The 15,916-nt window shown below is 45.9% G+C and overlaps 1 protein-coding gene across 12 annotated transcripts in view; it reads right to left on the bottom strand.

Moving 5' to 3' along the window:
• BIN1 (bridging integrator 1) overlaps positions 1-13,747 on the bottom strand; it is a 118,725-nt gene extending 104,978 nt beyond the window's left edge. For 2 of the 12 annotated variants that reach the window (XM_035128395.2, XM_060278544.1), the window contains exon 1: positions 13,513-13,747. In XM_035128395.2, coding sequence (XP_034984286.1) covers positions 13,513-13,593 — 81 coding nt within the window. In that variant the 5' untranslated portion in view covers positions 13,594-13,747. The remainder of the gene's footprint in view (positions 1-13,512) is intronic. The other 10 variants (XM_035128454.2, XM_035128444.2, XM_060278535.1 and 7 more) reach the window with 7 other exon arrangements.
• Between the last annotated feature and the right edge of the window lie 2,169 nt (positions 13,748-15,916).

Here is a 15,916-nt window from a genome sequence, read left to right as displayed (position 1 = left end):
GCCAAGAATTATTTGAGCCCATGTCTTCCAAAACCAACATATTCTGTCCACTGTACTACTTATCCTCTTTTGAATCTCTCCATGATAACAGAGACAAGACACCACAATCAGATTATTGTTGCCACAGGCACAGCTAAGCTGCATAGTTTTGAGGCTGAGATTTACTTATGTGCAACAAGGGCACTCTAGAAGATGTTGAACTGATTCAGATTAGGAGTGGGCAGAATCAGAATCTCCTGGTAGATCTCTGGGTGATTTGCAGAGCTCTGGGTAGATTCGCAAAGATTTTTGAGCCCCAATCATCTAACAATAGCAGTAACAAACTGACTATGAGGGTGATGGTGGTGATGATGATGATGGTATGCAGAAAGCTTGAAGTAATCCAGAGTGGGGTTTTTAAGTGGAGAGACTGTGAGCTCTGTTCACTTCTGGTACTCAAAACAAACTTCTGGGTCCAGAAAGCAAATTCAACTGAATAGTATCACTAGCGGGAACCAGCCCAACCAACATAACGCAAGTCCTGCTTGAGCAATGGGGCTTCTCTACCCTCCTCTCTGCACCCCTCCAAGTTAGCTGGAGATGTTAGGACAGGGGTAGGCAACCTAAGGCCTGGGGGCCGGATGCAGCCCAATCGCCGTCTCAATCCGGCCCGCAGATGGTCTGGGAATCAGCATGTTTTTACATGAGTAGAATGTGTGCTTTTAATTAAAATTCATCTCTGGGTTATTTGTGGGGCCTAGGAATTCATTCTTTTTTTCCAAAATATAGTCTGGCCCCCCCACATGGTCTGAGGGACGGTGGACCGGCCCATGGCTGAAAAAGGTTGCTGACCCCTGTGTTAGGGGAACCTCCAGAACAGTGTGTGTGTGTGTGTGTGTGTGTGTGTGTGTGTGTGTGTGTGTGAAAATGTTCAGACTAGCAAGCAGAAATGTTTGCACTGATGGAACAATTGCAGTGCTTAATTCCTCCCATCCTTCTGTAGGTTACTACAGCTTCAATAAAAGACTCCTATTCAACTGGATATCCTGCCACCAATGTGCATGGCATATTTCCAAAGCAAAGAAATAACGCTGGTAAAAGACTCTTGGTCCTTCATAAAGTTAGATGCAATTAGAGTACAAGTTCTGGCATTAACACTTAAATCAATAGGATGGTCAATGGAATTAATCCCCATGAATGCATGAGAAGGTGTCATGTATCAGGAGGCATACAAACACAAAAAAGGGATACATTTTGTATTATCTAGCTATGGACAATAACCCCCATCTAAAGTACACAAAAGCAACAGAAAATTATTTCAGTGGTCCTTGAGCTTAGATCTGAAAGGACAATATGGAACCATGAGAGCAAAGACCTCAGGATTGTGAGAAAAATGTGAGTGGCATTTTTATATCCTCGCTTTCTTACCTTAGGGTTAATTGCCAAATATTATGTTGTATTATTTATTAAATTAACTTTACTTTTGTCTCGCCATTCTCCAAGGCAGCTCACAACAAGCATTAAAAACACATACAGCTTTTTAAAAATTAAAATTAAAAAAGTAAATGTTACCATATTAAAAACCACACTGAATCAAAACAACTTTAAACCATTTAAAAACGCAAGAGAAGAAAATATGCCACACCCACCATTAAAAGACCCTACTAGAACAGCCAGTTCTAACATAAAAGGTTTTGCTTGTTGGCAAAAGGAAAGCAGAAAGGAGGCCATGGAAGGAAGTTCCACAATTGGGAGCAGCCACCAAGAAGGCCCTGTCAAATGCCCTCACCCTGTGAGGGTGGCAGGTCTGAGAGAAAGTTCCCCTCTAAGTTATCAAAACTGAGGCAGGCTCATATAGAAAGAAATGATCCTTCAGATAGCCTGGACCCAAGATATACATGGCTTTGTTGGTCATAACCAGCACTTTGAATTGTGCCCAGAAACAGACTGGTTGCCTGTTATAACAGGGGGTTTCTGTTCAATCCAGGCAGCAATTTGGCCGCAGCATCTTGTTTCCACTGAAGTTTCTGAACACTTTCTCATAGCAGCCCCAGATAGAGCACCTCACAGCAATGTTAGTGTTCTCTGGTCTTCAGAACAATTCTGTCTGCAGACCGATGGAGGGTAGGAAGGGGTGGCCAGAGAGACAACTCTGCTACCTCAGCCACTACTCTAGACTACTCAATCCACAGGCAAAATATATCTAGCCCTGAAAGTGGAATTTTTCCTTTCTCTCCCCAACTGTATGTCAAGAAGTCACTGGCATATGCACACACAAAATTCACATATTTCCAATGTTCCCCCATTATGGTCATGCCAATTCATTTTTTCCTACAAACTCTCTGCTTCTGGCTTTTGTGTGTAATGCAGTGGGAGCCAAACAGATAAAAGCCGGCACATAAAACAATTGGCTGCTCCCTAAACAAAGCTCCTTTTTCTGCAGATTAAAACAAAGATTAAGTATTTCTTGCCATACTAAGAAGTTTTCTGTTGTTAAATGCACAATAAGCAGCCCCTAGTCCTTAGTTTCCTCTGCTCCACTGACATAAGCGAATGATATTTTAGCATACCTACTTCATGTGGATGACAAATCACAATACAAAGGTGACAATTCAATTCTTGATTTTGTGATGCAGTGGGGCATCTTGTAGCAGATAAGTGGCTTCTACTCTGCCCTCACACATCTCTGAACTTTTCAAAATGCCTTATGCTTAGCGACAAAAAGAATATCCAAAGTTGGTTGTCTTCCTCCAACACATCCTTTGAAACTTATATTCAACTTGGGGAAAATTATGGTCCACAAAGATTTCTACTTATTTAAAATATTTGTTACCCATCCTTTATTGCAAAGCAATGGCAGAATAGGATACACGAAAATTTTAAACCATATATAATAAAAGACAAACATATATCCCATAATCTACACAAACTAAAACGTAATTCAGACTCAGACATTAATAAGCAATCTTCAGCTTTCGGGGCACCCACACACACAGTAGTTCACATATAGAATCATTAAGACAATAGAAGTATAAAATACAATTAGCTAGAACAGCAACAAGCATGATCCAGGCATTACTTCCAAAATCTCTTATCAGTAGGTTGGCCACAAAAGGTTCTTCTGTAACACTTTTGCAGGAGAAATTCAAGCACACAGCACAACTTTGAGTTTGTGCCATTACAGTCATACCTCGGGTTGCGAAAGTGATCCGTGCGGGAGGCACGTTCGCAACCCGCAGTGCCGCGTCTGCGCACATGCGTGACGCAATTTGGTGCTTCTGCGCATGCGCCAAAACCCAGAATTAACCCGTTCCAGTACTTCCCGGTGCAGCGCGGAGCACAACCCAAAAACGCGTAACCCGCAGCGTTCGCAACCCAAGGTATGACTGTAAACATTAAGCATTCTGTCACCTTAGCACAACAATTTGGAAAGTGATGAGGGAAATAAATTGAAAAGTGGGGGGTGATGAATATAAAGTAATAATGTAAATTATTATTATTATTATTATTATTATTATTATTATTATTATTATATTATGTAAACCTCCCCAAATCCGGATGAAGGCTCATCTTCACATATCTACCATACCCCGTAAACAAATCAGTCTGCTCAATAAAAACAGGATATAGTCTAAATACTATGAAAGCTTTAAGCAAGCAAATCAGGATGGATACTGAATAAACAGATCATTTGGGGGAGCCCTAAGTCTCAATCAAAGGCAGAGTTCACATTCTTTAGGAGTATTTTTTAACCTAATTTGGCAATTTGCACCTCACTGATGGTGTAAAAGTTAATTCACTGCCCATCTTCCCATAATCCCACAGACAGATGCAGGTACCACTTTTCTGCTTCCAGTCCTCATCCTAAAATGAGATCTAAAATCCAGGCGCCTCCATGAACTCTATGAAGTAAAGAAACGTTTCATGGATCTGACACAAGATTGTTTGCAAAGACACCCCACAATAGAGGGGAAATATGAGGACAGTGAGGTCAGAAGCACAAACATTAGAGGGCGGGGAAGGCAAGATCATTGTAAACAACCCCTGGTTCATTGCCTAAGTGAAACAGTTGCCAATTTGTAATCCATTATAAGTACAAAGGACACAATGCAAAAAATAAAAATCTTTTGTTGTTAACTCAAGAGAAATGAAATCATAAACAAATAAAAGAGGAGATAGCTAAGGGATCTCAAAAGCTTGTTGAGCTTGGACTTATTCCCTCAACTAGAACTTGTGGACATGATCCTCACTTACTTAACATTAAACTTGACTTTGTGCAAGCAGAGGGGACGCTGTTGCTTCCAGAATGCTGGTTGTGATTGCCCCCCTCCCACACTAGCATGAACAAACATACTCAGAGCTTGAAAACACATAATGATGCCTAAACCTAGGATTTCATCTTCTCTTCTGGATCTGGAAGAAACCACGACAAAACACTGAACATGCCTGCTCATCTTGCCTACTGAAGTAAATGAATCTTTTGTACAAAATACTTAACTTTGAGCCAGGTCATTCAATATTACGTATCTCTTGCTGTGCATTTTCATAGAATCATAGAGTTGGAAGAGACCACAAGGGCCATCCAGTCCAACCCCCTGCCAAGCAGGAAACACCATCAAAGCATTCTTGACATATGCCTGTCAAGCCTCTGCTTAAAGACCTCCAAAGAAGGAGACCTTCTTTTCCTTCATAAGTTAAGCAGCATGATTGAAAACCCCATAAAATGTTTGGTTAAAAAAAATCAAATAAAAAGAGCCAAAGGATCCAAAAGTATTACTTCTAGTGCCAACCAGGTCATGCAGTTTTGTTTGTAAATGATCTATGCTGGTACCAAGATCTATACCTAAGCAGGGCCATATGCATGCTATATTATTTTAGAAACTCTGCATCCAGAAAAGCTGGATTTTGTAATCTGTATGATTATGAAAACATTGCATGTACACATGCATTTTCATACATAAATGAAATGAATAATAGAAGGGGGAACTCAGGACAAAGGATGCCCCTCATGAGCCTTGCTTCAGTGAAATTGGGCCAGGTCCAGTCTCCCTCCCTTCACAAGTCCTTCCATGCTCCAGGGAGAAATGTGTGTGCACTTTCTCTGCTACAGACAGGGATGCTCTCTAGTGGCATGAGAGTACCACACAGATGCATCTCTCACCTGCAGTGGCTTCTGAACTTTTATTAGTGGCAGGGAGAGGGGATGTTCTGAGCCCCTATTTTTCTGCACGGGTTGGGTGTGGAACCCCCCCCTTCCCCCTACTTTTCCTCTGCTCCGAGTTTTTCACTACTTCCTCTCCAAGATATGGGCTCAGGATTTGGAGTGGGGTTTACACAAAATTGATTTAGCAAGTTTTATTTTGGATTTTTGGAGAAAGGTACAGATCGAGTCACTCTCACCCAACTCCTTCCACAAGGCACAGTTCTGAACAGGCACAATCTGGGCATGACTTGCAAGCTGATTTTAAAATCTGTCGAGTTCATGCATAGTTTGGCGTTTTCATTTTGCCTCCCTTTTTCCAAGTCTGCTTTTTAATGAATATTTTATACAATTTTACGTGAGCCACACAAACACATTGTTTTGATTTCAGTGGCAACGTGCACAGCAAGCCTATGCTTTGAGCCCTGCCCCTAACACCATGTCCTCTTTCAACAATTGCACAGTTGTCTGTGAAGAAAGGCCATCGCACGAGATCCTGCTCTCACAAGTCGGGACTCTGCAGCTGTCACTTGCGCTGGTAAGAAGCCATGGGAGAAACAGCAACAGAAAAGCAGCTGGTGAAGACACATCACCAGAGCCAGCCCTACCATTAGACAGAGTGAAGCCGCCTCCTCGGGCAGCTGATTTTGGGTGTCCTGAAAGGACAGCAAAATGCCATTTATTTATTATTACTCTATTTTTACTGTCAGGGAGGAGGAGAGGCATTTGTGGGATGTTCTATCCCAGGTATCAAAATAACTTGGGCCAGGCCTGCATGGCATTATTATCAGGCCTTTGGGTGGAAATTATGACATTTTGCGCTCCAAGACTGACGCAGTAGCATTCTAGAGCATCACATCTGGAACGTAATACTCTAGCGTTCTAGAGCATTACAAGAAGGACGCATTGTAATGCCCTAGCATTCTAGAGTGTTAAAACAAGGAAAGCCAAGCCAGGGATTTACAAAGGGTTTATTTCAGGATACAAACAGTCGCCCTGAACAAACACACATTAAACTCACTGTCTCATTATTTGTAACATTTGTGGAATGAATCACAGAGCAGTCATAGTGAATCTAGAAGTTCACTGGGAAGTGCTAAACAGTTTTAAAGACCTAAAGATCTGCGGATTTTCAGATAGAGTAAACACTGGCAATGAGCAAGTTTCCTAAACATGCCACATGTTTAGTCGGTGGGCAGGGGGGAAAGAGCTCTGTGGCACTGAGGTACAGATCAGTTGTGGCAAGTGGGGAGGCCCCAAACTTGCCCTAGCCAGGCAATCTGCTCAGGGGTAACTGGAGGCATCCCAGAGGGAGGGGTAGGCATGGGCAGTCCACCTCCCCCAGCTTACCAGAAGCTCTGGGTGTGCTGGATCAGGCCTCTGTGGGTCTCCCAAAACCTCCTCTGCCTGGGCTGCTGCTAAATTCAAAGAAATTCCAGGCCCCCTTGCACAGGTGGCTTGGGTAATAAATAAATAAAATAATAATAATAATAATAATAATAATAATAATAATAATAATAATTTATTAATACCCCGCCCATCTGGCTGGGTTTCCACAGCCACTCTGGGCAGTTTCCAGCAGAATATTAAAATGGAATGATTCATCCAGTATTAAAAGCTTCCCTAAACAGGGCTGCCTTCAGATGTCTACTAAAAGTCCTATAGTTGTTTATTTCTTTGACATCTGATGGGAGGGCGTTCCACAGGGAGGGCGCCACTACAGAAAAGACCCTCTGCCTGGTTCCCTGTAACCTCACTTCTCACGGTGAGGGAACCGCCAAAAAGCCCTCGGCACAGGATCTCAGTGTCCAGGCAGAACACTGGTTCCCCACAGATCCCTCTGAAGAGTTAACAGAAAGCTCTAACTCCCAGAAAAGGCTCTCCTCCTGAAAAGTGGGCCCATTCCGCCATGTTTCAGCCTTTTCCTAGGCTTCCCTCCCAAGCACAGAAGTCCAAAAGCTTCCAAAGGGCTGTAGGCCCAGGCGGAGGAAAGGGCCTAGAAAGAAAAATGGATCTGAGAGAGGAGAGAGAGAGAGAGAGAGAGAGAGAGAGAGAGAGAGAGAGAGAGAGAGAGAGAACACGAAAAACTTGTACAGAAAGCAGAAGGGAGCTGACAGAGGATCCAGGAAGCAAAGACAAAGGAAGAAAACAGAAGGGGAAATCCCTTCCAATATGGCGTTTTCGCCTTTTTCTTTTGCCATGCCTAGAGCAGGTGAGAAACCTCCTACCAATGATGAAGGCAGGAAATAGAACTGGAGTTTGGGGATTGTCTTGCCCCCTGATGTATTCCTCAAAATCTTAACTTCCTGCCAGTGGTGAGAGGGGTGGAGACAGCCCACATTGTGGATCCCAATTCTCCCCTACAGGAGAACAGATACATTCCCCCTACAGATGTTTACAGTGAAGACTGATCATGGTGGTGCATTTCCCAAGGAAGCATATTTTCTATTAATGATCTTCTGACTAAGGAATAAGGAATCTTCTCACTGGGAGAAAGGCCATAGCCCACTGGAGGATGTCCTGCATGCAAAAGGTTCCAGGGTAAAGCCTTGATATTTCTCAGTAGGGCTAGGAAAGACTCCAGGTTCAAACCCAGGAAAGATCCTAATGATCTGGCTCAGTGTGTGTAACAGTATCTGCAAGCTTGCTCTGCAACAAAATTGACACAGATTTCAAGTCTGCTTTTGTCAAGGAGATCAATGATAACCCATGGGGTGGGATCCAGCATTGCCTTTCAGGGAGTGGGCTGAGATCCAAGAGAGGAGCCCACTGTAGGAAGGGGAGAAGTGATTTTCACAAATTTATCCTCCCACAGCACCACTTCCAGCACTATTCTGGTGGTCCCTCCAGAGTAGCTTTCCAGGAAGCACAATGTCTACTGAAACCAACAGCAGAAGATTTGCATTTTGTGCCATGCATACTTTTTTCACAATTGTGTTTCCCATAATTCACATTTCCCTTGTGTCACATTGCCTGCAAAATGCAGGCATCCATTGCAGGCAGCCTTGAGTTCCCACAAGGTTCTTGACTAACCATCTGTGAATTACTGATAGTGGACACCTGTCTACAGGATAAATATAGCAGAGACATCTAACATATGTTACACAGATCACTTTAATAATGGGTGAAAAAAACCACCCACCACCCTACCACCTGTCAGAAATCTTTACTCACAGTTACCCTGAGACTGCACCCAGAGACATTATTGTCTTGTTCCCAAAACACACAACAAAGTTATTTGTTTCATATCTCTAGCCATGAGAGAGAGAGAGAGAGAGAGAGAACCAGAAATAAACCCATGACTTTGTTTGGGAAAGTCCATACAGGGCATCCACTCCAAAAGCACTGTTGCCACAGAATATGAAGGCTGAATCCCAAAATCCTGTTTTCAGGACCAGAGTTCACAGCTTCCGGGGATCCCCACCCCCACCTCAGTACTGCAGTTACCTGGTAAGGGTTATGTTCATTCAATAGTATGTGCATATCCTTGCATCCTCACCACTAAATAAGTAGGGAGAGCAAGACTGATTTTTAAAATGATGAATTAAGCACAAACCCACCCTCCCTCCCTCCCTGCTGTTCAACCATAAACAGTACTATGGACTCCCATACTTGGCACTTCACTGGAAGGATTTGCACTCTGAGAACGTCAACCTTAGGAAAACTATTGTAAGGTTTGTCACATGGCCACCTGATCATATCAGCCACAGATTCCAGTGAAGCAGCTGTTTAGTCAATAGGAAGAAAACAAGTTGCAAAGCAGAGTGAGTTGCTCCTTCTTTGTGTTCTAGCTACAATATGAAGCAGTGCCCACTCCTCCCATTTTTCCACCCAGGGGTTGGTAAAGATGGTACCCACCAAAAGGGCAGGCCCGGGGCGGCACAAAAAGCATGCCTCTCCACTCTGCCTCAGAGTGGGTATAAGCCCACCAGCCCATCCACACACTCCCTGGGCCATTCCTCTGCTGCTCTAGGTGGCCAGGCGAGGCACTCCATCTCCTCTGGGCAGACGAATCTGGTGACTGGCATGGGCTGTTGTTGCAGAAGCCCTGTGGAGGCTCCTCCCCGGTCAGCTGGCACAAAGGACAGGGGGGCACTGTTAATGGGGTGCAATACAGCTCTTTGCCAAGGGTGCAAGGGAGTTTAGGTAGGTATGCCTCAGTTTCCATCACCATGTCATTTTCCTGGTAAAGTTTTCTTTTATTGAATCCATCCCCTTCAGTCATACCAATATTGGTTTTGAAAGGCTAACAGGATGCATGCATGATTTCTTTATTTGTGGCAGGCTAATTGAGACCACAGGCTACATACTTTTAAAATATGGGGTATCATTTGGGAGATATGGAGAATCCAGCCTTGCTGCAAAGCACAGCATGAAGTTCCTTCTCCCTATCCAAATATTATTTTTTAAAAGTAAATAAAAAAGATATCTTCTCTTTCCAATTTGCGTCTAAAACTAGTAATTTTGTTAAGAAAGGTAAACTTCTGGCTTTGGTATGATGCTGTAACAGAAAATGCTACATATTATCCATTTCAGAAGTCAGAGTTGTGTTTCTAACAACAAAGTTACACTTTGTGTGTTAAACTGTAAATTATGTTACCCTTGAAATAAGCCACTCACAGAAAGAATCCACTTAAGTGTGACACTATGTGATGTGTTACAACTATAAAAGCCAGGACAATAATAATAATAATAATAATAATAATAATAATAATAATAATAATAAAAACAGCCAGTTGTCTGCTTGAATAAAGATTTTAGAAAAGCTCTTCTTCAGGGTATGCAGGCTATGGACTTAAAACTGTGGTGATAATTGTCCCCTAGGAAAGAAAGGGAATTGCCTATCTGAACGGGAGAAAGGGGGAAAGCAAAATAAGACAGAATGCTTTTCCCTTGCTTGATCCAGATAAAATTGCTCCATGGCGAATCAAGAACTATTTGCTCCAAACTGTTCTGGAGTAGTGCAGCAGCCATGTCTTCCTTTCGGAGCGTAAGGTGACACTTTGCGCTGCATAGCAACTTGCCACACAGGCAAAAGGGCTCTGCTGTAAATAGACCTACCTCATTTAGAAACTTTACCCCAACCATCATCAGCTAGGAGAGGCTGAAATAGAACCTCTCCTCCTACGCCTGGATTCTCGCACATTGGGCCAAGCCCCCTTGCAGAGGGGCAGGTGTGCAAGACACCTCCAAAGGAAGGTGACAAGATTGCTGGAGGTCTTGCAACCACAGGGGTCAAAAGTCAAGTGCCAGCTGATGGAGGCTCCCTCTCTAGGTTTTGAATATGTGCTTCCTTCCCCTCTGGTCCTCTTCTAGAAAACTAAGTCCTGATCCCAGTAGTATCAGGGCAGAGTTAGTGACTGGAAGAGAGAGATGGGACCTTGAGTGGGAACTCAGCAAGCAATTGGCTTCTGCTTGTTGTCCCCCTCCTGCCCCTAGAGAGCTTCCCTCCTGCCTTCCTGCCAGGACTGGCTCCCTTAACCACCCTAACCTGGAGTTCCTCTAAGAAAGAGGACACTTTCAACACAGGACCACCCCCAGGGGGACATGGAGAATCCCTACACAGTCGGGTACTGAAAAGGTAACTGGTGCTTGATGTGATGGGGAAGGCACAGGAGGCTCCAAAGCAGACCGAGCTTAGAAGGTTGGCAAGCAACAAAATGCTGGGGGCAAAGAGAAAGAAACATTGTCCCAGTAGTCAGGAAGAAAGCGCAATAGTAAGAGAAATGGTTCTAGATTCTTCATCCTCCAGCAACTTCATCCTCCAGCGATTTAATCCTAAAGTGTGTGGAATGAGGCTACTATGGTGAAAAAATGCCATCCTGCAGGTACAAGGGATCACTTTTGGAATTATGCTTTCCATGGGCTTTCTGGGATAGCTCAGTCGGTAGAGCCTGAAACTCTTAATGTCAGGATCGCTGGGCAAAAGATTCCTGCATTGCTGGGGGTTGGAACAGATGACCCTTGGTGTCCCTTCCAGCTCTACAGTTCTATGATACTATGTTGGAATAGGCCCACAGGTGTGAAGCAGCAACCCCACATAAAAGCAATAACAATAATGGTTGCTGTTGCTGTGGGGAAGGCAGTCTGGCAGCAGGCCAGTCAGACCCTGAGAAAGAAAGAAAGCGTAAACCAATTTGTGTCTCCAAACCCAGCGAGTAATCCGGTGAAGAAGCGTGGCGCGCAGCAGCACTTCCTCCGCCTCTCCATGCAGTTATGCAGCACGCCTGCGGTCTCTTCCACACGACCAGAGCGAAGGGGGGGGGAGCAGAGGCAGCGGCTTTCATCTCCCCCAATCCTAGCCGCCTCCGATGGCACCTAACCCACGCAGAGCCCTCTGTATATGTCTCTCGGCTGGAACTGCAGGCAGGCAGCCCTAATCTCCCGCCGAGCCATTCCAGAACGCCGCTTTTGACACAAGCCCGCTCTCGCAGCAGCCTGACCTATGCGCGCCTGTCAATCGGGAAAAGTGGCCACAGCAAAGGGTGGGAGGGAGAATAGAGAGACGAGTGGATTAGGGGAGAAGAGCCAGCCAGATCCAAGGCAACCACAGCGCCCGCCTGCCTTGCTCTTCCCCCGCATGCGCTCAAGAGAGAGGGAGAGGGAGAGGGACTGCGAGAGCTGCCCACGGGGACAGCAGGGAGATCTCCAAGCACAAAGAGAGGGTGGGCTGGGGAATCCGGGCTGAGCACTCCGTGTTCTGTTAGACAGGCAGAAGAGGAAACGGCCCACTGCAGTCCTTGCCCTTTGCAGGTGAACGAGCTGCAATTGAAGCATCTTAACCTGGGGGAGGCGGGGTGGGGAGGGAGACGGACATCTCACGCGTGCGTAAAGGGAGGAATCTCGCCCACATCTCCTCTGACGTTGCAGAGCGGATTTCCAACTCCCCGGACCCCCCCCCCCTTTCCTTTCCCTATTCGAGGTGGGTTTTAACCCTGTGCGATCTTTGGGGGTGGGGAAGCTTCGCGTCCCAAACACAAATGCATCTTATTATTGCAGGCGTAAAGTGGGCGCCGTGGACCCCCGCCAGGGGGCAACGGCAAAGCGCCCCCTTCCCTATCGAGGGCCAGTCGACCCGTCCGCCCAGAATCCCATCCCAAGGCCTCGCCATCTCGTCCGGGCGTCGGGCCAAACCCCCGGTAGTGGCGGTGGGTTTTCTCGGGCTTTCCTTCGCTGACCTTCGCCGCTAAAAATAGCTGCGGTGTGTCCGCACGCACATCGCGCGTCGCTTTCGCCCTCCAGCAGTCCTGTCCCGCTTGCAATGCTGGAAGGGAAGCGGATCGAGGCAGCGCAGAGGCGAAGGCTGGGGGACACCTTAAAAACATGCCAATATAGGAGATCTTACGGGGTTGAGAGAGAACAGAAGGACATCATCCCATTCCCATGGAGAAGTCGAGTTTCGCTTCCATCCCATATGCCAGGCATGTCAAACCTGCGGCCCTCCAGATGTTTTGGCCTACAACTCCCATGATCCCTAGCTAGCAGGACCAGTGGTTGGGGAAGATGGGAATTGTAGTCCAAAACATCTGGAGGGCCGCAGGTTTGACATGCCTGCCATATGCCATAATGCCTTTGCCCCTGATAACCTTCCCCTTGGCTTCATCAACTGGGCAAGAGTCTCCAAAATAAACCGAGCCACAATCCTACACCCTTTCACGATCTCTCTCTCTCCACCCTCTTCCCAAGACCCAGGCCAGGGGTGACAACTTGAATAAAATATTCGGGGGGGGGGAGGTAAGCAGCGCCCCATATAATCGATTACAAGACACGGCACACGCACACCATTTGAATGGCAATGGCAGCCCCTTCAAATATTCTAGGAGGGGCAGAAGGTCCTTGGCTCGTAGGAGTTGTCTGCTATCCCAGGCCCCATGTTGCGCTTCTGAGGCTGTGATTTGAAGCCCTCGTGTTGAAGGCAGCCGGACTTCCACTTCCGAAGCAGCCTACAAGCCAGGAGCGAAGACTGCATTGCCCTGCTCCGCGCGCTCCTCTCCTTCCCAAGCCCACCCCGAGGATCTCGCAACGTGGGCACCCAAAAAAAGTAGCGCGGGGGTGACGGGCCAGGAGGAGACGTTCCGGAGCTGTCAAGGCGCACCAGGGATCCTCCGCAGGGACAGCACTTCCAGGAGAGCAGGGGAGAGAAGGACGCCCCACTGAATTGCATTGCGCCACTCTCGCCAAGGCGCACCCACCCACCCTGCTCCTTGTACTGGCGACCCTTTTCCCTCTCCCCCCACCCATGAAGCCCGATCAGCGCCCCGGGGAACCGCAGACGCGACGCCCGGCCCGCCGGCCCAGCCCCTTGCCTTTTCCGCCCCGCGCTCGCCCCATACCTTCTCCTGGGCCCGGGTGAGCTTCTTCTGCATGTTGCTGGCGATTTTCCCTGCGGTGACTCCCTTGCCCATCTCAGCCATCTTGCTGTCCTTTTAAAAATATATGTAGATGTCTTAAAGCTGTGCGGTGGTGGTGGTTAAATTGATCAGACCGAGAGGAAGAGGGGAAAGAGCAGGAGCGAAACAATGGCCATAGCCCTCTTCAAGAGCCGGGGACCCGCAGGATACAGCCTTTTAAAGAGACAGTGCAGCCCAGGCGCGGCGGCCTCTTAAAGGGACAGCGCGCCCTGCTCCGGAGCAGGACGAGGACGGGAGCCTAGCGAGAGCAAGCGAAGAAGCAATAAACTTTAGGCTAAGCATGGAGGAGAAGCCTATGGGCATCGTGATTTGAAAAATAAATAGATGCACAATGATTCTTGCCCCATTTGCTTTCTGCAAGGATGAGGGTTAAGTCTCAGGGTTTCAGCAGTGCATCTGACCACCTTTTTCGGCAACTTTTTAATTTTTGTTGTGTCCAAACGGATAGAAATGCACGATGGATGTCAAGTCTTTGATTCCTCTGGGTGCTGCAGTTTTACGATGAAATCGCAGTGGCCCTCATCCTCTTTGAACTTTATCAAATATCCTGCGTTTTTATTATTCTCCTCTTCCCCTAGAGCAATGTGCATTTCTCTGGTTGAAATTAAATGCACCCGCCACTTGGCAGACTTCTTAAAAGGAATCTGGAGATAATCTTCATAATAATACATGAATGTTGGATGATGGTGATGCAATCAAAGTACTATACATAATTCTTTGCCTGCAAGGTAGGGAAAAGGCAAATGGCTCTTTGCTCTAAGGATATTAAAATCCTAACATAGTGGGAATGACAACCATGGTTAAGCAGAGATGGCAGAGACAATTGGGCACCTTTTTCTACTTAAGGTTTATTTGACAAGAATTGGCACCTGTGTTTGTCACCAGGGTCACTGAACATAGAACCTCTGATAATGTATAAAATAACTTCCATTTATTCCTGAATAACCACAGGCATCTCTCACACATCCGAGATGTAGGCAACATAACTTCCAAGCTGATGGATTCAGACCAATGACCCAGTATCCTGTTCTCACAGTGATCAACCAGATAAATGCAACACACAAACGTCATTATGATCATGGTTCAAAAATCACAAATACACATTAAAATCCAAAAAAACAGTCAGCGATAAAATAGGCTCTTCCCCCTGTGTTCTGAAGACCTGCATGAATAAATGCACCTTTAGCTGATGCCTGAATGAAACCAACATAATGAACACTACCACCAATAAGGGCCTGCTCTGTGGTAGCCCCATAGTCTGCATTTACTAAAGACACCAGAAACTGAGTATCCCCCACTGGATTAAAATCCAGGTTGGTGATCAACTCCTGCCTGAAAACCAATGTCCCCACTGTGGAAGGACATGTGGATCCAGAATTGGCCTCCACAATCACGGACTCATTGTTAAAACCATATTTATGGAAGACAATCTTACTCGGCTATGAGTGATTGCCAAAAAGAAGGGAAGAATAATTTCAAGTAACTTGGGTCCTGAGCCATTTAGGACTTTGTACACTAATATTAACAACTTGAATTGGTGTTAGAAATTGACCTTCCTTTTGTGATTATACACACACCATTTTCCTGGGGGGGAAATCACCTAATGTACAAAAAACACACTCATTGTACTATTAGTGCTTTAATTGATAGCTTGATCAAACAGAAATTTGGGCTCCAATACAACTTTAGTGGGACGCGAGTGGTGCTGTGGTCTAAACCACAGAGCCTAGGGCTTGCCGATCAGAAGGTTGGCAGTTCGAATCCCCGCGACGGGGTGAGCTCCCGTTGTTTGGTCCCAGCTCCTGCCAACCTAGCAGTTTGAAAGCACATCAAAATGCAAGTAGATAAATAGGTACTGCTACAGCGGGAAGGTAAACAGTGTTTCCGTGTGCTGCTCTGGTTCACCAGAAGTGACTTTGCCATGCTGGCCACATGACCTAGAAGCTGTACGCCTGCTCCCTTGGCCAATAACACGAAATGAGCGCCGCAACCCCAGACTCAGTCACGACTGGACCTAATCTAATGGTCAGGGGTCCCTTTACCTTTACCTTTACAACTTTATAGACACAGACCTGCCACAGTCATGGACACATTGCCCTGTCAAAATAAATCAATCAATCAGTATTTGTACCAATTAACGCAGGCAGCTTTGTCAAAAAGGGAATTACATATCCAGCATGTTTGTTTGTTTTTGTTTGTTTTCTTGGTTTACAAAAGTATGTGCAATGTCTCCTCTTTCAAGTTACATTTTCTACAGATCCATTTCATTTGTTGAGACATTAGTGTTACATTAGGAAGAAAAGGGGGAAAGAGGTGGAGGGGGGAA

Source organism: Zootoca vivipara, chromosome 1, assembly GCF_963506605.1.
Source record: "Zootoca vivipara chromosome 1, rZooViv1.1, whole genome shotgun sequence".
Classification (NCBI taxonomy): domain Eukaryota; kingdom Metazoa; phylum Chordata; class Lepidosauria; order Squamata; family Lacertidae; genus Zootoca; species Zootoca vivipara.
The sequence above is the reverse complement of the archived record's forward strand: the minus strand, read 5'-3'. Positions and strand labels throughout refer to the sequence as shown.